General features: G+C 45.4%; 1 protein-coding gene and 1 pseudogene across 1 annotated transcript; one reads left to right on the top strand and one right to left on the bottom strand.

Moving 5' to 3' along the window:
- Positions 1-1313: 1313 nt before the first annotated feature.
- On the bottom strand, positions 1314-18772 carry LOC123448292 (importin beta-like SAD2 homolog). The gene is made up of 21 exons (XM_045125139.1): positions 18550-18772; positions 18069-18241; positions 17799-17969; positions 17166-17276; positions 17005-17082; positions 16498-16688; positions 16364-16424; positions 16128-16202; positions 15968-16045; positions 15825-15887; positions 15673-15756; positions 14369-14526; positions 14176-14215; positions 13908-14048; positions 13657-13776; positions 13354-13572; positions 3089-3262; positions 2309-2990; positions 1998-2200; positions 1785-1917; positions 1314-1671 (listed from the first exon to the last, which is right to left on the bottom strand). Exons 1-21 carry the CDS (start codon positions 18725-18727, stop codon positions 1508-1510), a joined length of 3297 nt encoding a protein of 1098 aa, XP_044981074.1. The 5' UTR covers positions 18728-18772; the 3' UTR covers positions 1314-1507.
- On the top strand, positions 4384-4512 carry LOC123451593 (annotated as a pseudogene).
- Positions 18773-18990: the final 218 nt, after the last annotated feature.

Raw genomic sequence — 18990 nt, 5'->3', positions numbered from 1 at the left:
CGTCGTAGTTTCCTGTGAGGCCCGTGTGCACGGTCTAAGTCAGCCCCGTGCGCACGGGTCCCGTGTGCACTGTACACATCCATGTACACGAGGTGTTCGACAGCTTCAGCAGAGGGCACGTGTACACAGGGTACTCACAGAGTTTCGGGGCGCACGGGGTACTAGAAGGCCGTGCCCATGGGGTCGTGTGGGACTTGGCTGTTTGGTATGCTGCTTGAACTCCTTCTTTCGTGCTTCCTTCTCGCTCCACCTCAGCCATGCTGCTTGAACTTCTTCTTCCGTGCTTCCTTCTCGCTCCTCCTCTTGCTCTTGGGGAGGCTTCCTAGACCCTTGACGGATGTCTTCCTCGTACTTAATGATGCATAGGGTTTTGTTGTAAGATAGCATCCAAGTTTCATTGATATTCATGTCTAGCTCAAAGAGGAATGAGTTCATCTTAGTTTTGATGGCACGTGCGCGAGCTTTTGTTATAGGAATAATTGAAGCTTGAGGTATTGGTGAAAGATCCATGGGCTCCACATCACACCCTGAGCGGAAGAAGAAGAGATGGCCAGAACACGAGCTGGTCGTCCGACAACATTGACAGTCTGATGATTTTGCGAGAGAATGTGTTGGGTCAAAGGGAAAGTTGGCCATTGGAGGTGCTGCTTCAAGGGCGGTCAAGGAACTAGGCAACTCAGACTGTGACAATGGAGGTTGTGGAGGCAAGGGAAGAGAGGGTGACGAGGTAGAGATGGGGATGGTAGGCACGGGAGTAATGAGGCTCCTTTGGTTTTCCCTAGCGTTGTCAAGGGCTTCCCATGAAGGAACAGAAATTACTCCTCTAACACACGGCACAGAAAAGGAAACAAAGACCTAAGGCATCATCTAATCTGAAAACGTCAAAATTAATAAGAGAACTGAATATATCTTCTCTAACATTGTCCATATCTTCCTCTGCCAGTTTGGATTAAGTCCCTTGCCAATATCTTGAGCTATTTTCAGAGCCTGACTACAAATCTCAAAAACCATGGAAGAAATGAGAAGGGAACATAACTGATATACTGCATCAACAGAATTCCAAATCCTGGTTTATAGAATGCAGCTCATGAACTTTGTCGTTTACTCACTTTTTATCTCACGAATCCAAGTCAAATTGACAGCGCCAGTAAAAACAGCCTCAAAATCAAATTAGTGAACAATTTCAAGAATTTGGTTATACAAAAAAAATAGCCAAAAGGCAAGCTAAATACTGAAGTCGAGACCCTAACAGGAAGTGGGTGAGAGAAATATACAGCTCACTCGATAGAAATGATAAATATTACACCATTAGGTCACGCAATAAAACGAATGATATTTTTCATCCACCAAAAGTGGGGAATCCCAGTAATACATTGTAGTCCATCATTTCATACACGAGCACAAAGAACAAGCAGAGTATCTAAAACAAACAACAAACAAAATAGAGATAATGAAAGCCCCAAAGCTAACATAGAAAACATGTTTGGAAAAGAAAATCTGCACAAGTCTAACACCTAAGTTGGTGAGCATGCAACAGCTGCTCATATTCAGGAAATGTTTCTGCAATTCTCTCAATTAGGTCATCTGGCAAAATCTGCGCTTGGAGGGGTGCAGTATATTTCTGAATCAATGAAAGAACCACTTGTTTTATGTCCATTTCATCCAGGGAACCTGCATTAGCCCCAGAAGCAATTGTTCACAAATCAACCTTTTGAGGTTAATATCAGAACAAAAACTAATTTCGTGGTAAATATCAGACAAATAAAATGGTTCCAGACGTTTACCCAATTCAATGTCTTGGGTTTCTTCATCTACGTCTCCTTCCTCGACAACCTCGATTGACTCACCAGCAGCAGCAGCATATCTTGCAAGGAATTCCTCTTCCGTCTCTTCTCGCACATCGTCATCCTCCGAATCCTAATTGCATGTTCATGATCTTCAAGCAATGTGTTTGAACTTAGAGAGAATATAGAAAACACGGTTCTATGGTCCATTACCTCATCATCATCATCGGTGTCTTCCTCCTCATCATCGTCATCTAGATCTTCTGCTCCATCCTCATCATCATCGTCCCCGTCCTCTTGAACGTCATTGAGATGAATGCAGGACTCCATCAATGATATATAGCAGTCTTGCAAAACCTTGGTGCCGCCCATGGAAAGGGCCAGCAGTCGCTCAATCACAGTTGCTAATGTTAATACTGCATGGTGATTGCAAGCAGTAATAAGATGACACATCTTTCTAAGTCAACAACGCAAACATCAACAAGACTAAAATCATACTGATCAATAGATATATAGTTACTGACCGGCCAGTTTGATCTCAGATTCAGACGAGAGCACAGGAGTAAACGAGCTACTTGAGACTTGTGCCAGTGCAGATGCCCATGCTGTATAACCATTGCCATCATCCTTGCACAAAACTTGCTCAATAGCATCTGGATAGCAAATGTAACATGAAGAAATGGCCAAGACTAGTGGCTTCCATATCCCAGCAGGGCTGTCAGATACACCCTTGAAATAGGAGAATGTTGCTTCCCCAAAGGTTACAGCAAGAGTGATTCTGGTATCTTCTGCTCCCAAGGAGAAATCTGGAGCATGCAATAGCGTATGGATGCATGAGCATGCCCTCCATGTTGCAGAGGGGTAGGCTGCAATGGCCCTGGTCACAAAACTAGAAACCCGACTAATGAGTGAACTTTGTGATCCATTTGCAGACTGGGAAGGGAGCATCTTCAGAAAGAAACCAGAGGAGTCAAATCTTTCATGGAAACTGACAGCTTCTTTGATTGCGTTAAAAACTCCCTGATCCTCCATCTCCTCCCAAGAATCCCAGGATGCAATGGTGTCTGCCCATATAATTACTAGCTCAAAGACCTTCATGTGTGTGATTTCTTCCATAGAAGTAATAGACCTCAGGATGAATTCAAGCAACACAGAAGCATCATTTACACATGATGGCGGTGGCAGTGTAGAATCTAATGTTGGCTCCTGAAATGAATGTCAACAAACAATCAGACAGATTTTATTGCACGAACACCTACGGACATCACAAGATAGCAAACTTGACTTCCTCTTTGCCAACATACCATCTGTTCAACTGGCAACAGCCAAGCTTTTTGTAATACTGTTGAAAAAGTTTGAGCGATAGCAGTCTGGCCTAATTGCCACACACTCTTCTCATGTTCCTTGCTTTCATCTGGTGCAGAGCTATCCCAAGCTTGAACCATAGCTACCAGTGCAGCAAAACCCTGTTCGACAACCTACAACAATACATACATGTAAACTCATTTAGAGCTATTAGGATTTTCCCTCTAGGAATTAGTTAACGAGGGATACTATTACTAGAGAACACAGGGGGTTAAAAGAATAGACGTCCATAGCAGTATGCCAACATATATTTCCTTCAGAAAAAAATCTTTCAGTAGAGTTCCACACCGGGTTTATAGCTCTAGTTATATGTTACTCCCTCTGTCCCATGATATAAGATGTTATTACAACCAATATGTAAGTATATCGGTTGTAATAACATCTTATATTGTGGGATGGAGGGAGTACTACATGTTAAACATATATGAGATATCGTGTATAGATAGGATACTTGAGTATCAAGTTAGGATAGATATAGATATTCGGTTAGGACTTATCTCTAGTTTAAACCGAATCTTCTCTATCTCTATCTCTTGTAATCCAAACTACTTGTATGCATATCTCAGGGTTGCTCCTGCCTATATAAACATGAAACCGTCACCCTAACAGGGTACGACGCTTCTAGCTATTCCTACATAGTAATCAGAGCCAATCTCTTCCATCACATCTAGAGTTTATTCATCATTTCCAAACTAGCTACCATGGCCACCTCTGCCGCCGCAAACTCTGGCCTCTCTGGCCAAGTTACCGAGCGGCTTACCCGAGCAAACTACATCCTATGACGAGCTCAGATCGTGCCGCAGCTCAGAGGCGCTGGCTACTTCGGGTATGTGGATGGAGCCACACCAGAGCCAGCTAAGGAGGTCGTCACCAAGGACAAGGAGGGAGCGCCTCTTCGGGTATGTGGATGGAGCCACACCAGAGCCAGCTAAGGAGGTCGTCACCAAGGACAAGGAGGGGAAGGATACCTCCATCGGCAACCCTTCGAGAGGATCAACAGGTACTAGGTTACCTGCTGAATAATCTGTCTAAAGAAGTTCTAGTGCAGGTCACGTCCATCTTCCATGCGCATGAACTTTGGACAGCACTGGCAAACATGTTCTCCTCCCAGTCGTTGTCCAAGGTAAACAACATCCGCATCTCTCTGGCTAATGCACAGAAAGGGACGCAGACGGTGGCCACCTACTTCACGCACATGCGCTCACTCGCCGACGAGCTTGCCGCGGCAGGAAAACCTCTTCCCGATGACGAGTTGATCTCGTACATCCTCGCTGGACTCGACATGGAGTACCAGCCGCTTGTCTCTACCCTCGACGCACGCACAATGCCGGTCTCCTTCGAAGAGCTCTATGCCCAGATGAGCAACTTCGACCAACGTGTCGCGCTCTTCCAAGGAAACAGGCTCCGGCAGTGGATTCAAATCCTCTGCCAACGCTGCTTCACGCGGTCGAGGAGGTGGTGGAAATTCTCGCTACCGCGGGTAGCCACGCAAAGGGAAAAACGCCAGCGACAACAACCGTGACGGCGGAAACTCCCGCAGCACCAACAGCAGCAACGGCAGGCCCTCCTACACCAACACAAAGGGCCGCCGCAACTCCAACAACAAGTCTCGCCAAGATGCCATCCGGTGCCAGATCTGCGGCAAACCGGGGCACTCGGCCAAGGACCGTTGGTACCGCTTCGAAGATGACGGTGATTCATCTCAGGAAGACAAGGTCGCCGGCGGAGCTAAGGCCTCATATGGGGTCGATACGAACTGGTATGTGGATAGTGGTGCAACTAACCACATCACCGGTGAGCTAGAGAAAGTAACCATGCGGGAGAAGTATCGTGGCCAAGATCAAATTCATGCCGCAAATGGAGAAGGTATGAGGATTCGTCACATTGGTCACTCAATTATTAAAACCCCCCATCGAAAAATTCATCTCAGAAAAATCTTGCACGTCCCTAAAGCTTCAATGAACCTTCTCTCTGTTCATCGCATTGCACTTGACAATCGTGTCTTTCTTGAGTTTCACCCGTTTTTCTTTTTGATCAAGGATCAGGTCACGAAGAAAATCCTATATCGAGGTAGATGCGTTCGAGGGCTCTACCCGTTGATTCCCGAGTTTAGAAGGTTCAATAAGCGTGCATTTGGTGTCACCAAATTGTCTTCAACAAGGTGGCATGATCGTTTAGGGTGTTAGGAAAGCAACTTATCTGTATTGAAGGCCCAAGGGGCATATATATATTACACATGACTTGAGGTGCAAGGAAAGTAAACATAGACTAATAAGGACTCCTAGACTAATACTAATAGACTAATAAGGACTCCTAGACTAATACTAATACTTCCTAACACCCCCCCCCCCCCCCCCCTCAAATGCAAAGCGTATGCAATAGCATTGCATTTGAAGAAGTGTAATACTAAAAAACAATGATAATCCAAATCCGCGTCTTGAGAGTGTCATCGTAGCATGAAGAGTCTTCAAAACTTGTCGAGTCGCCAAAGGAGATAACGAAGAGATGGCACATCAGAGGTAGACACCGCATCACTTGAAGATACAAGATAAGTATCAAGAGAAGATGGGTTGTCAAAAGAAGATGGCACATCAAGAGAATAAAGCATTGTGCAGAAAATCATAGTCCACGACAACCGACGGCGAAAGAAGCTCGGCGGTTAAGGCACGATGAACATAGATTGACAATGCAAAAGAAGTCCAGAAAATCCTATAGAAAACAACAAGGGTAAATAGGCCACAAAAGTTGTATTGAAAGGATCAGGACCGGAGAAAGGCTGACGGACTAAGGTATGGTGGATTCGCATGGCATGAGAAAACACAAAATATGAACGGATTTGGTGGACGCAGCGAAAAACAAAGAAAACTAACACTAGATTAGTGATGATGGCAGCGGAAGAAAATAATATCATGGCGGCGAAGGCCAATTCCAACCAGAGTGTGCGTGAGACGGTCCTGAGTGTGTAGAAGGTGGTTGCTCAGTGCGGGAAGCCTCAGTCACAGAACCAGCAATACCCGTCAAGGAAGAACCTGAAGCAGCGAGCAGACACTTAAGTCGCGGAATATCCTTCTCAGTCAAAGCGATGGCTAAAGCTATCGAGGTAGATGACGAAGTCTCTGTAGATGATGATTGCGCCTGGCACAAGTGTTTATTCTTCGTGTAGCAGTGGGACTCAATATGACCATCATTGTTGCAGTAGCCACAATGTGAACGGGGGCGACCTGAGCCTCCAGAAGGAGTGGGCAAGAGCGGCGGAGCACTCGAGTGAGAAGGGGTCGGTGCAGCAGGTGGCGTAGAAGTAGCCCGAGCAGTGAGCACCGAGGGAACCTCCAGCAAACCAACACCACGTAAGCGAGTCTCCTCCGCACGAATCTCAGAAAGCGCCTCCATGAGAGAAATACGGCCACGAGCAAACAACTGAACACGCCGGGGCTCAAACTCCTTACGGAGCCGAGACAGGAACTCATAGACGCGATGAAACTCCAAGCTGGCCTGGACAGCCTGGCAACAGGGGCAAGTACGACAACCAGCAATGCGGAGAGAATCGAGCTGGCGCCAGATAGCAGAACTCTGTGCATAGAAGTCATCAACAGTATAGTCACCCTGTTGAAGAGCATGCTCCTGACGGACCACGAAGAGGTATAAGGCATCACCAGAGGGCTCATATCGCTGACGAAGGCGAGTCCACATCTCAAAGACAGTAGGAAGGCCCAAAAACTCAGAGGCAAACTGAGGCAGAACACTAGCAGTGAGAACAGCTGGAGAACGAGCATCATCATCAAGCCACTGGGTGTAAGCGGACAGAGCACCGTGATACACCTGAAGAGCCTCCTCATAAGCCAAGACCTTCTCATCATAAGCACTCACAGCGGCCTCATCAGCAAGCTTAGTCGCATCCTTTGCGGCCTGAGGAGCATCCCAGGAAGAGTCGGTGGGGTCGGCAGAGTAGGAGCCACGGGAGGAACCGGACATGGCGGACAGCAGACCTCGCCAGAAAGAATACCCCATAGACGGATGCCACGCATGTGAATGCGCATGAAGCCAATGAACTCGGTGTAGTTAGTGCCATCAAAGATCACCAGACAACGAGGAACAACAACGTAGCCGAATGCAGCAGACATTTTTTTTAATTCTTATTTTTTTTTATTTTTTTTTTTAGGAATCAGAGATCACGATCCAATCGGGATCAGAACGGGCTCCAGCGGCAGGTGGTGGAAGCAGCGGGATCCCAACAGCGGCTGGATCCGATCCGATCGGGAGGGCAGTGTTAGGAAGTATTAGTATTAGTCTAGGAGTCCTTATTAGTCTATTAGTATTAGTCTAGGAGTCCTTATTAGTCTATGTTTACTTTCCTTGCACCTCAAGTCATGTGTAATATATATATGTCCCTTGGGCCTTCAATACAGATAAGTTGCTTTCCTAACATGGTATTAGAGCTTAGGTTATTTTTTCGGGCGCCGCAAATCGCCCTCCCGATCCAATCCCACCCCGCCGCCGTTTTCTCTCGGCCGACGGTGTTCTCTTGCCCGGCGACCCTCTCCTCTGGCTGCTCGCTGCGGTTTTCCCCAACACCACGTCCTGCGTCGCCCTCCTGCGTCAGCTGCATCGCTCCAGGGATCCGCTCCTGCGTTGCGCTCCGTTCGTCCTTCCAGGGGAAACGCCGCCTAGATCGAGCTCTTCTCTCCTGCTCGATTCCTCCCGCCGGCGTTTCCCCCCTTCTCCTCTGGCCCCAGGTTCTTTCCCGCCGGCGCTCCTCCAGGTTTTCTCCCGCCAGCGCTCCTCCAGGAACGCGCCGCCACACCAAGGGCCACCAATCCCCCTCCTCGAGCGCCAGGTCTTCTCCCGTCAGCGCTCCTCCAGGAACGCACCGCCGCACCAAGGGCCCGTCACCACATCAGGATCTGCGCCACCAACCACCACACCAGGATCCGCCGCCACATCAGGATCCACGTCCTAATCTGCTCGCCGGCTCAGCTTCCAGATCCCCTCGTGGATCGATCTTGCAGCGGCTCGAGGTCAAGGCGGCTCCCATCTCACCAGATCAAGGCGCCTCCAATCCTGCTGTCAACGCGGACGCGGACGCCGTTCGTTAACTGCGATTCCTAAAAAAAAGTACAATGTCTTCTGCATACACGATGGATTTTGCATCTTTGTGTCGTGTATGCTTCCTAGCTTTTAGCTTCCTTGTTTTCCGCTGCGTCCACCAAATTCGTTGATATTTTGTGTTTTCTCATGCCATGCGAGTCCACCATACCTTAGTCCGTCAGCCTGCTCCTTTCTATACAACTTTTGTGGCCTATTTGCCCTTGTTGTTCTCTATAGGATTTCCTGGACTTCTTTTGCATTGTCAATCTATGTTCATCGTGCCTTAACCGCCGAGCTTCTTTCGCCATCGGTTGTCGTGGACTATGATTTTCTGCACAATGCTTTATTCTCTTGATGTGCCATCTTCTTTTGACAACCCATCTTCTCTTGATACTTATGTTGTATCTTCAAGTGATGCGGTGTCTTCCTCTGATGTGCCATCTCTTCGGTGTCTTCTTCTGATGTGCCATCTTCTTTTGACAACCCACCTCTCTTGATGCTTATCTTGTATCTTCAAGTGATGCGGTGTCTACCTCTGATGTGCCATCTCTTCGTTATCTCCTTCGGCGACTCAACAAGTTTTGAAGACTCTTCATGCTACGATGACACTTTCAAAACGCGGATTTGGATTATCATTTTTTTTAGTATTACACTTCTTCAAATGCAATGCTATTGCATACGCTGTGCATTTGAGGGGGGTGTTAGGAAGTATTAGTATTAGTCTAGGGAGTCCTTATTAGTCTATTAATATTAGTCTAGGAGTCCTTATTAGTCTATGTTTACTTTCCTTGCACCTCAAGTCATGTGTAATATATATATGCCCCTTGGGCCTTCAATAGAGATAAGTTGCTTTCCTAACAGGCAAAAGGCGGCGCGACCTAGAGATCCGGCGCGACCAGAAGGGAGAGCCACGACCTGGAGACGGCGCGGCGGACAGGGCTGCCTCGTCGGGCCGCACCAACATGAAGTCGGGGCGCATGAGGCCGAGGGAGGAGACGGAGCCGCCGTCTCGTCGCGGGCCGCGAGATGCGCCGTGGAGATGGTACCAGATCGAGGCAGCAGCGGCCTCCAGATCGAGGGAGCAGCGACAGAAACAGATCAAGAGTCGGCCGGACGTAGCGGGGCGTAGCCAGACTTGATGGTCTTGTCTGGACGGCCGGCGGCGTTGCGTGCTTGGAGATGCACGACGACAAGGCCGTGGTGCGAGACGAGCGGCAACGCGCCGTGGAAGAGGCCGGCGGTGCAGGCAGGTGTCATGACAAAGGAGCCCAGGGAGCGGCGGCAAGGGCCCAGAGCAGATGGGCATGCTGGGATGGTCTTGTCTGGACGGCCGGCGGCGTTGAGAGAGATCAGCTCGATCTGGGCAGGAGAAGAACGTCAGCCGAGAGAAAAACGGCGGCGGCGTGGGATTGGATCAGCACGAGTTGCGCGTGCGAAAAAATAACCTAAAGCTCTAATACCATGTTAGGAAAGCAACTTATCTATATTGAAGGCCCAAGGGGCATATATATATTACACATGACTTGAGGTGCAAGGAAAGTAAACATAGACTAATAAGGACTCCTAGACTAATAAGGACTCCTAGACTAATACTAATACTTCCTAACATAGGGCATGCATCGTTTTCTTTAGTTCAGCGAGTGCTTAGGAAAAATAAGCTCTCATTTGTTGAAGAGCATAATCCTGAAACAATTTGTGATTCGTGTCAAAAGGCCAAGAGCCATCAATTACCCTATCCTATTTCTACAAGTGTGTCCACTAAGCCATTACAGCTTATCTTTTCTGATGTTTGGGGTCCTGCACCCTCCTCTGTTGGCAGATACACTTATTACGTGAGCTTTATTGATGATTATAGCAAATATTCATGGATCTATCTTCTTAAGAAACGATCCGATGTATTTCAAGTCTTTCAAAACTTTCAAGCACTCGTTGAACGCAAATTTGATAGTAAGATTATTACTGTCCAATCAGATTGGGGAGGGGATATGAAAAATTTAAATTCCTTCTTTCAAAAACTAGGGATATCTCATCATGTCTCTTGCCCACATGCTCATCAACAAAATGGGTCTGCTGAACGCAAGCATAGACACATTGTTGAGGTAGGGCTTGCCCTACTTGCACGTGCATCCATGCCCCTAAAATATTGGGATGAAGCCTTTCTTACTGCCGTGCATCCCATCAACATTATGCCTAGTAGAGTTATCAAATATGAAACTTCCACTGAAAAACTCCATGTCAAACCAGCATACAATTCACTTTGTGTCTTTGGTTGTGCGTGTTGGCCAAATCTTAGACCATACAACAATCGCAAACTCATGTTCCGCTCCAAACAGTGTGTCTTCATTGGGTATAGTGCCCAGCACAAAGGTGTCAAATGCCTTGATGTTTCCACGGGTAGGGTTTATATCTCTCGAGATGTAGTGTTTGATGAAACAAAATTTCCCTTCTTTGATCTTAATCCAAATGCCGGAGCACTACTTCGTCAAGAAAACCTTCTTCTACCGGGGAAAATAATTGTGCTGATTCAATGTTGACTAACCCTCTTACGAGTTTATATGAGAATTGTGATGATGCAGAAAACAATCCAGACGAAAATACGACTGCACCAGTGCAAACTGATGCAAATCCAGCGTCATATCGCATGTGCTCCCCGCCAGGGAGCAAATCGCCCTCGGGATCGGAGCTGCAACAGGCTGACAGCGCATCTCCTACGGGATCCGTGCCGCTGCAGGGCGTCGTTACGCCAGGTGTTGCTCCTCATGTCTCCTGCGGCCTTGATGGTGCAGCCCGCTCCTCTGACGGCGACACGTGGGAGCCTCCGCAGCCTCCTATCGCGCCCGAGCCAGGGTCGGGTGGATTGTCTGCGCCCATGCAGCCTCTCCTGGCGCGCTGGCCAACCGCCCCGAGCCGCTTCTACACGAGGCGCCGCACGCCTGCCCCCGCAGAAACTGCCCCTGGTGCCGGCGCGCGCCTCGAGGAGGATTCTGTCCAGCGCTCACCACTAGGATCTGCTCCAGGATCTTCTGTGCTGGATTCATCACCAGGCTCGGAAAGTGGCGCTGAACTGTCCTCGCCGCCACGAACACGTCTCCAAAAAGGGGTAATTAAGGCTGTCAACTATAAGCACATCACAAAATTTGGTTTGGCATGTTCCACAGGTGAACCTCGTACCCTTCAAGAGGCATTTGAGGACACTAGATGGAAACAAGCAATGGAGGAAGAGCACATGGCCCTTCAGAGAAATAAAACATGGCATCTCGTTCCCCCACAGCAAGGTAACAATTTAATTGATTGCAAGTGGGTTTTGAGGATCAAAAGAAAGTCTGATGGAACTATAGATCGCTATAAAGCTAGGCTTGTTGCAAAGGGCTTCAAACAGAGATATGGTATAGACTATGAAGATACCTTTAGTCGTGTTGTAAAAGTTGCAACAATTCGCCTTGTTTTGTCCATTGCTGTTTCCGAGGGATGGTGTCTTAAACAACTAGATGTGCAGAATGCGTTTCTTCATGGTGTTCTGGAAGAGGATGTGTATATGAAACAACCTCCTGGGTTTGAAGACAAAAATTCACCTTATCATGTGTGCAAGCTTGATAAAGCTATCTATGGTTTGAAACAAGCCCCTAGAGCTTGGTACTCACGCCTCAGTCACAAACTACAAGCCCTTGGATTTGCTCCATCCAAGTCTGATACATCACTGTTTATTTATAAGCGGTCAAATACATCTATATTTGTGCTTATTTATGTTGATGACATCATTGTTACTAGCTCTTCCAATGAGACAATTGCAGGTCTTCTGAAAGATTTAAAGGCTGAGTTTGCTTTGAAAGATCTAGGAGACTTGCATTAATTTTTTGGGTATTGAAGTAAAGAAAGATGGAGATGGTCTTCATCTCTCTCAAGAAAAGTATGCTACTGATCTAGTAAGAAGAGTTGGATTACAGGGATGCAAACCATCACCAACACCCTTATCTAGCTCTGAAAAACTAGCTCTCACTGAAGGAATTCTCTTGAATCAAGAGGATAGCACTAACTACAGAAGTCTGGTAGGTGCACTTCAATATCTGACCCTTACAAAGCCAGACATTTCATTTGCTGTTAACAAAGTCTGTCAGTTTCTTCATGCCCCTACTGATATTCATTGGACTGCTGCCAAGCGTATAGTTAGATATGTGAAAAATACCTTGAGCACTGGTCTTACATTCAACAAATCTCCATCTACTCTAGTCAGTGCATTTTCTGATTCAGACTGGGCCGGCTGTGTGGATGACAGACGTTCAACAGGTGGTTTTGCTGTATTCTTTGGACCAAACCTTATCTCTTGGTGTGCAAAGAAACAAGCAACAGTGTCTAGGTCTAGCACAGAGGCAGAATACAAGGCCTTGGCAAATGCTACAGCTGAAATTATTTGGGTTCAATCTTTACTTCGGGAGCTTGGTGTTAAACTTGCTCAAGCCCCATGTTTGTGGTGTGACAATCTTGGTGCTACTTATCTATCAGCTAATCCAGTCTTTCATGCCAGAACAAAGCATATAGAGATTGATTTCCACTTTGTCCGGAAAGAGTTGCAAGCAAGCAATTGGATATTCGATTCATACACTCCAGAGATCAGATTGCAGATGGCTTTACCAAAGCTTTGCCCACTCGAAGCTTTGAGGAGTTTAAATGTAATCTCAACTTGACCAAGTTGTGATTAAGGGAGGATGTTAAACATATATGAGATATCGTGTATAGATAGGATACTTGAGTATCAAGTTAGGATAGATATAGATATTCGGTTAGGACTTATCTCTAGTTGAAACCGAATCTTCTCTATCTCTATCTCTTGTAATCCAAACTACTTGTATGCATATCTCAGGGTTGCTCCTGCCTATATAAACATGAAACCGTCGCCCTAACAGGGTACGACGCTTCTAGCTATTCCTACACTACATTGCATTCAGAAAGAAGGCCAGTGGGTGGACTTAGATTCTAATTCTTGAGCCTCACTCTCAACAAGTATGTGAAGTGATACTAGCGAGTACTACGGAACACATGCAATATTGTTGACCTGTACTGTCTGCAAACAGCATGAACGTATTGAGCACAGAAATCTGATAAATGAATGAAGCAATATTACCTGAGGCCATGGATCTGGTACAGGTGGCAGTAGATTTATTATAGTATTGGCAATGTTAGACACAGTGCCAGGAATGTGAGCCAGAACTTTCTCTTGGCCAGCATCGACTATTGTTCCCAGAAGCTGAAACAAAAGAGCAGACTCATTTTCATCTTCAGTGCTTATCCTTTTCACAACAACTTGCAAAAGGGCAACCCAGTCGGGGGGGGCATAACCATTCTACAAAAGGCACACAAAAATATGTCAGTGGCATATTTACAGGCAACAAGTAGATTCCATTGACAATACCATGTCAACTCTTACCTCAATGAGTTCTGCAATAGCACCAGAAGCAGAAGCACGAACCGGATAACAAGTTACATCCTCGGCATCTTCCATGCTCAATGCCTTCATTAAAGAATTATAAATATCCGTGCACATAGTCTGCAGATAAGCAAAAAAGGAATCAAAAATTAAATATATGATGATATAATGAAATACAGGGATGAAGTCTCGTGTGTTAACTAGCCAATCCTACAACATGGTGCAAGCATGAATACAACGAAAGGATGTACCTCTGGTAGGCACAGCGCAAGCTGTCCTATAATCCAGTTTGCAGTGGATATCAAATATGGACTGCACGGATCTAAATAATACAATGGAAGAATCCGATTCCTGATCAAAGTAACCACCAAATCTTTCCTCTCACTCAAAAACTGCAAAATGGGTTAATAAATCAGCAACTACTCTAATATAAGTTCAGAGGATAAGGGAACCAGGGGCTGTGTCTCTCGTACGAAGAGAAGTTCAGAAGATACACATCTTATGAGAGAACATTCTTACATCTTGGAGGCCTCCATATGCCATTAGAACACCAAAATAACTGAAATGAATGAGAGTAAAGTGACTATTTCATAAGTACGAAACAACAGAAAAGCAAATAGTTCAGAGTCCAAATGTATGCATGTGGACAGCTATGTCTAGATTGCCACAATCCTTTCTGAAGGACTAAAATAAATAAGCCATGTGATCTTACTTCTGCACTGCCTTTGATGACGCATCTTCTCCATGAGAAGGTACAGGAAATTTTGACAGGAATGGGATGACCAATAGCTCCCCAATGCAGCTTCCTCCTTTTCCTTTGCTTTTGTCACCTTTCTTGCGTTTGGAAGCTGCAGATACAACCGGTGGGCCCTGAAACAAGAAACATGTGTTAGTATAAGTAAAACACCTATGCAAGTCTTGTTTTAATTTAATCAGTTCGCTGGGTTCAAAAGAAACAGAAAATGTGCATGAACTTTATAGCTTGTGCAATGCAGTCGCTAAAAGCATTTAAAATGCATATATATGCACAAAATAATAGTTGCAAATGCTGAACTGGCTTGTAGTTATCTATACAAGGAATCATCCTAGCTATATGAAGGCACGAAATCCGATATAACAATCTAATCTAAAACAATGACCTGGTGTTCCTAAACAGGATATTATGTGCATCAGCGCACTATGAAAGAAAATTACTTAGATGACTGAGACAGTTTTTAGAGGGAGTTTGCATCAAAATGGTCAATATCCATCAATTCGATATATCTTCATTGCAATGAGAAATAGGCTACTACAGAAAATAAAATCTTTAATCCAAAATTTTCTTGTGGTATATGCGCAAGGGTGTCATATACTAGCTAAAGATAATCTTCTTAAACGATATTGGCAAGGGAGTCCAAGGTGTAGTTTCTGTAACCATGATGAATCTATTCGGAATCTTTTTTTCAAATGTCATTTTGCTAGAGCCGTGTGGCGTAGCATCCAACCATCACCTCCTCGAGGCATTGCTAATATATTTGATAATTGGTTGAGGGGGCTCTCAAAAAGGTTGCCAGATATGGTACTACTTGGAGCAGGTGCTCTATGTTGATCACTATGGTTTTGTCATACTGATATTGTTTCTGATAAAAAGGAATATTAACTTCGTGTGCATATGTCCAAGCTGGCCCCATTCCTGGTCCATTCTTCAGTGACAGAAGAACCGAGAGTTGGTGATAGTGGCATGAAAACAGTTGCAGGAGGTGATCAGTGTCCCGTTCTCCCAGCAGCGACCTAATCTCCGTACTGTGGCATCTTGAGCCTTCCAGTCGCATTATGATTGTGTTGTTTCCATGTTATCTCTAGCACCTTATACTTTTACCAGGTTTGTTCCCCTGTGTGTACTTGTGCATGTTTGGCTGTATGCGTTTATGATGCAGAGGCCAGAGACCCAACTCTATTCTTCTTGTATCACCTAGATACATGGCAAAGAATTAATAAAAGCTTCCATTTCCCCAAAAAATGGAAGAAAATTACAACCTTTGAGAGGGCTAGAACACCAAGTAAATTGATGGCACTTTTCCTAGCAGTAAATAAATCCTCAGCCCATCCTGAAATGTCATCCTGCCAAAAAAATAAGTCAGACAACATGAACACAGAGATAAACGAGTATTATAGAATCATGTATTTACAAGTTCAGAGGGAAGATTCTTCCGCATATACTCGTCGGTATCCTCCTCCCAGTCAGCTATATCCTAAGTAACATATTAAGTTGGGTCAAAATAAGTACATATTGGAAAGATGTTATTTATCAACAAAAAGTTAGGGAGCCAACCTTTTCATTTAATGCTAATGCTGGAAAAGTTGCTGAATCCATAAGTGAAGAAAAATGGGGTGAAACAAGACGCCATCCCTGCAACCAAGAAAACACATGGCCATCAAGTTCAAACATTTGTGTTCCGACAATGCAGTCAAATTACTTGGTGTACACTTACAGGGCCTGTCTCCAAAACACGGGAAATTACGTCAAATATTAATGAAAAAATCCGGTCCGAGAGAGAATTGAGTTTCTGCAATCATTTGTCATTCGGAATCTTATCAAATTTAATAATCGATAATGATAACAACACCCATCACACCATTCAATAATCTAGCGTGTGTTACAGGCTCATAATACTTGGTCTTCGGCACATTGCAAGGAAAACAGTATTTCATAAACTATAGAACTTACACTTAAATGAATGTTTTGTTTTGATATTCTGATTACGCAGTTGACAATATGTGGCATCTGGCTGAGAACAATAGAGTGTAAGCATTCTGGAAAATACACAAGAAAAGAACAACAGCAGAGAGAAATGTACATACTTATCAGCATGTTTCCTGTGACGCGTAACAAGTGTGCAAAATATAATAAGACATCTTTTTGCAATCTTGAGCCTTGCTGTAGCTGAATCTTCAGGGGGACTGTTGAAATCCAATGAATCCAGTAGACGAAACATGTCTTTGCAAAGGGAAGGCAGAATCTGCTTTACCCCAGATGGCATGTATGACCTCACCTGCAGGAGTACCATAATTAGTCACACATAGGAAGTTAACAGCCAACCAACCAAACATGCCAAAAAAAGTCTACACCATGTAGCACTATGACAATGTAAATATACAGGGCACGAACAGCACTGGGTAGCAAAATAATGGACTCACTATGCACCGCATTCTCACATTGCCTAAACAAACAAGAAAATATTGTTTTGAGCTTTGTTCAACAAATATACGCTAGTTATTATTCAGCCTACCCTTTCATTTCATATGTTTTCAGTATGTGATATTTATACTGTTAATACATAACAAAGAGGAAACAGACACGGGACTTACAGTGAAATACATGCACTTGCATGTGATAAGTAGGAGTTGCTCATACTCCAGTTTATTCCCATCGTACGATAGTAGAACCTGTTGCACACACCATAAAATGGTCAACAAAAATCAGGGTGCATATAATCTTTGGAGAACATCAGTATGCATTAGCGCAGGACCTTGTCAGCAAAGTGGTGGAATGTCACTTGCAGTGGTACAAGAATCTCAGCTGCGATTTGCTCCAACTGCTCTGGAACAGGCTCCTTTAGAACTTTCGGGTTCAAGAAATACTGTAAAATAAACACGGCTAGGTAAGAAACACAGGTTTCATTAGAGAGTATGTTTTATTGATGGGTGTTAAATCATTATTAAATAATCTAAAGAGATCCAAATGGGACGCAACTCTTAAGTAGAAGTTGATATGTCATACATGCACGCTGATGATGAAGTGCAGAAATTGATACTGGAAGTGGGGAAAATAAAGTATTCTCTGGTGGGTTGAACTGTTAAACAATGACTATTCATTTTGACAGGGAATCTCAGAGAAAAATAAGTTCTTAAAAGAAACAAACAACAGAGGACAGTTAACTTTCTGATTTAGTTCTTTCTACAGATAAGGTAGGCAGAGTAATTCTGAAACAAGAAAGTTCCTATTATTTAGAATGCAGGGGCAGGATGCTCTGAAGCCAGAGTAAGTGTGCGTTCTTCTTGAGAGAAACCCAGAGGGTAAGAAGTTGGATTTCAGAAACATGTCGGACAAGTGCAAAGCACATGTAAATATGTAGCACTGGTCCTTGGAAATTGAAATATACCTGGAAGGGGCGAAGTATGGACTGGAGTACTGTGAGAGCATTAATGGTTTTCCACTCAGGATGCTGGCCTGGACTAATTGCATCGCTGCTCTGGATCACCAGCTTCAACTGAGGCACAAGTTCAGGCCACGAATTCTCCTTGACAAAATCTTTCTCCGCAACTTGGCGAAACTGGCAGTAACAAACGGTAGGAACATAAGCAGTTAAAAAACAACCTTATGGATGAGGCAGCATATAATATTTTGAGATACAGGGCACATGTGCGCATACAACTTCAATCAGCACTCGAAGAATTGCAGGTTCCACTCGAAGCAGAGCCTGAGCAAGCTGGTCGCGAAACTCCCTGTACAGATCGGACGACGAGAGCCCCCCTTCCATGTTGCGCCGGGCGAAAATTTTCAAGTAAGCCGCGGCAGCTATTCTTGTACCTTGATCACCATCCCCTACAGCCGCAATTCGAATAATATGAATACAGCCATCAAACTAACTTCACAGCTAAAGCACGCTTGTTGCATCGCCAGAGCGACGGGCGCGCAACAAAAATTCCTCAAATAAAGGGAAAAAAAGTATGGCTTTCCCGCGGACTTCCGATGGGGGAACGGTATCGCTGCATCAAGCGCCTTGAAATGAAGCGCCGCGACGCTGCCGCTGAATTCCCCAGCAGCAAAGTGCCATGGGCTACCGTAAAATCGCGCGCAACTAAGCCTGCACGAGGGCATGGGATCTACCGGGGTGGTATAAGGCAGGGTACCTGCGGCGACGGCGAGGAGGGCGATGGGGAAGCGGGGGTCGCCGGCCGCGGAGATCCGGTCGAGGCCAGCGGTGGCGGCGTCCACGGACGTTTTGTCGGCGCTGAGGGTGGCGGCGAGGAGGCTCCGGAGCTCATTGCCAGCGGCGGCGGCGGCGGGGTAGGCGGCGTCGACCTCCATCGAGCACAGTAAACCCTAGGAAGTTCTTTGCCTCTTCCCGCCTTTTGACCAAGAGAAACAAGAGAAAGATGGAATATATGGCGGGAAAAGTTGCATGATCACTCTCTTTTTTTCTGAGGAACACCAGACCACTCGACACTCGAGAGTGGAGGCGGAGTCCGACACTAGCTCGAAGTTTTTTCAGAGTTTTCGACTTGTCATTTTTCTCCAAATAATGAAAATAATATCCCGTCAAAAAAAATTGAAAACGATAGGGCAGCCGG

Source organism: Hordeum vulgare, chromosome 4H (assembly GCF_904849725.1).
Source record: "Hordeum vulgare subsp. vulgare chromosome 4H, MorexV3_pseudomolecules_assembly, whole genome shotgun sequence".
NCBI lineage: Eukaryota > Viridiplantae > Streptophyta > Magnoliopsida > Poales > Poaceae > Hordeum > Hordeum vulgare.
Note: the sequence above shows the minus strand (reverse complement) of the source record. Positions and strands in the feature narration are given on the sequence as shown.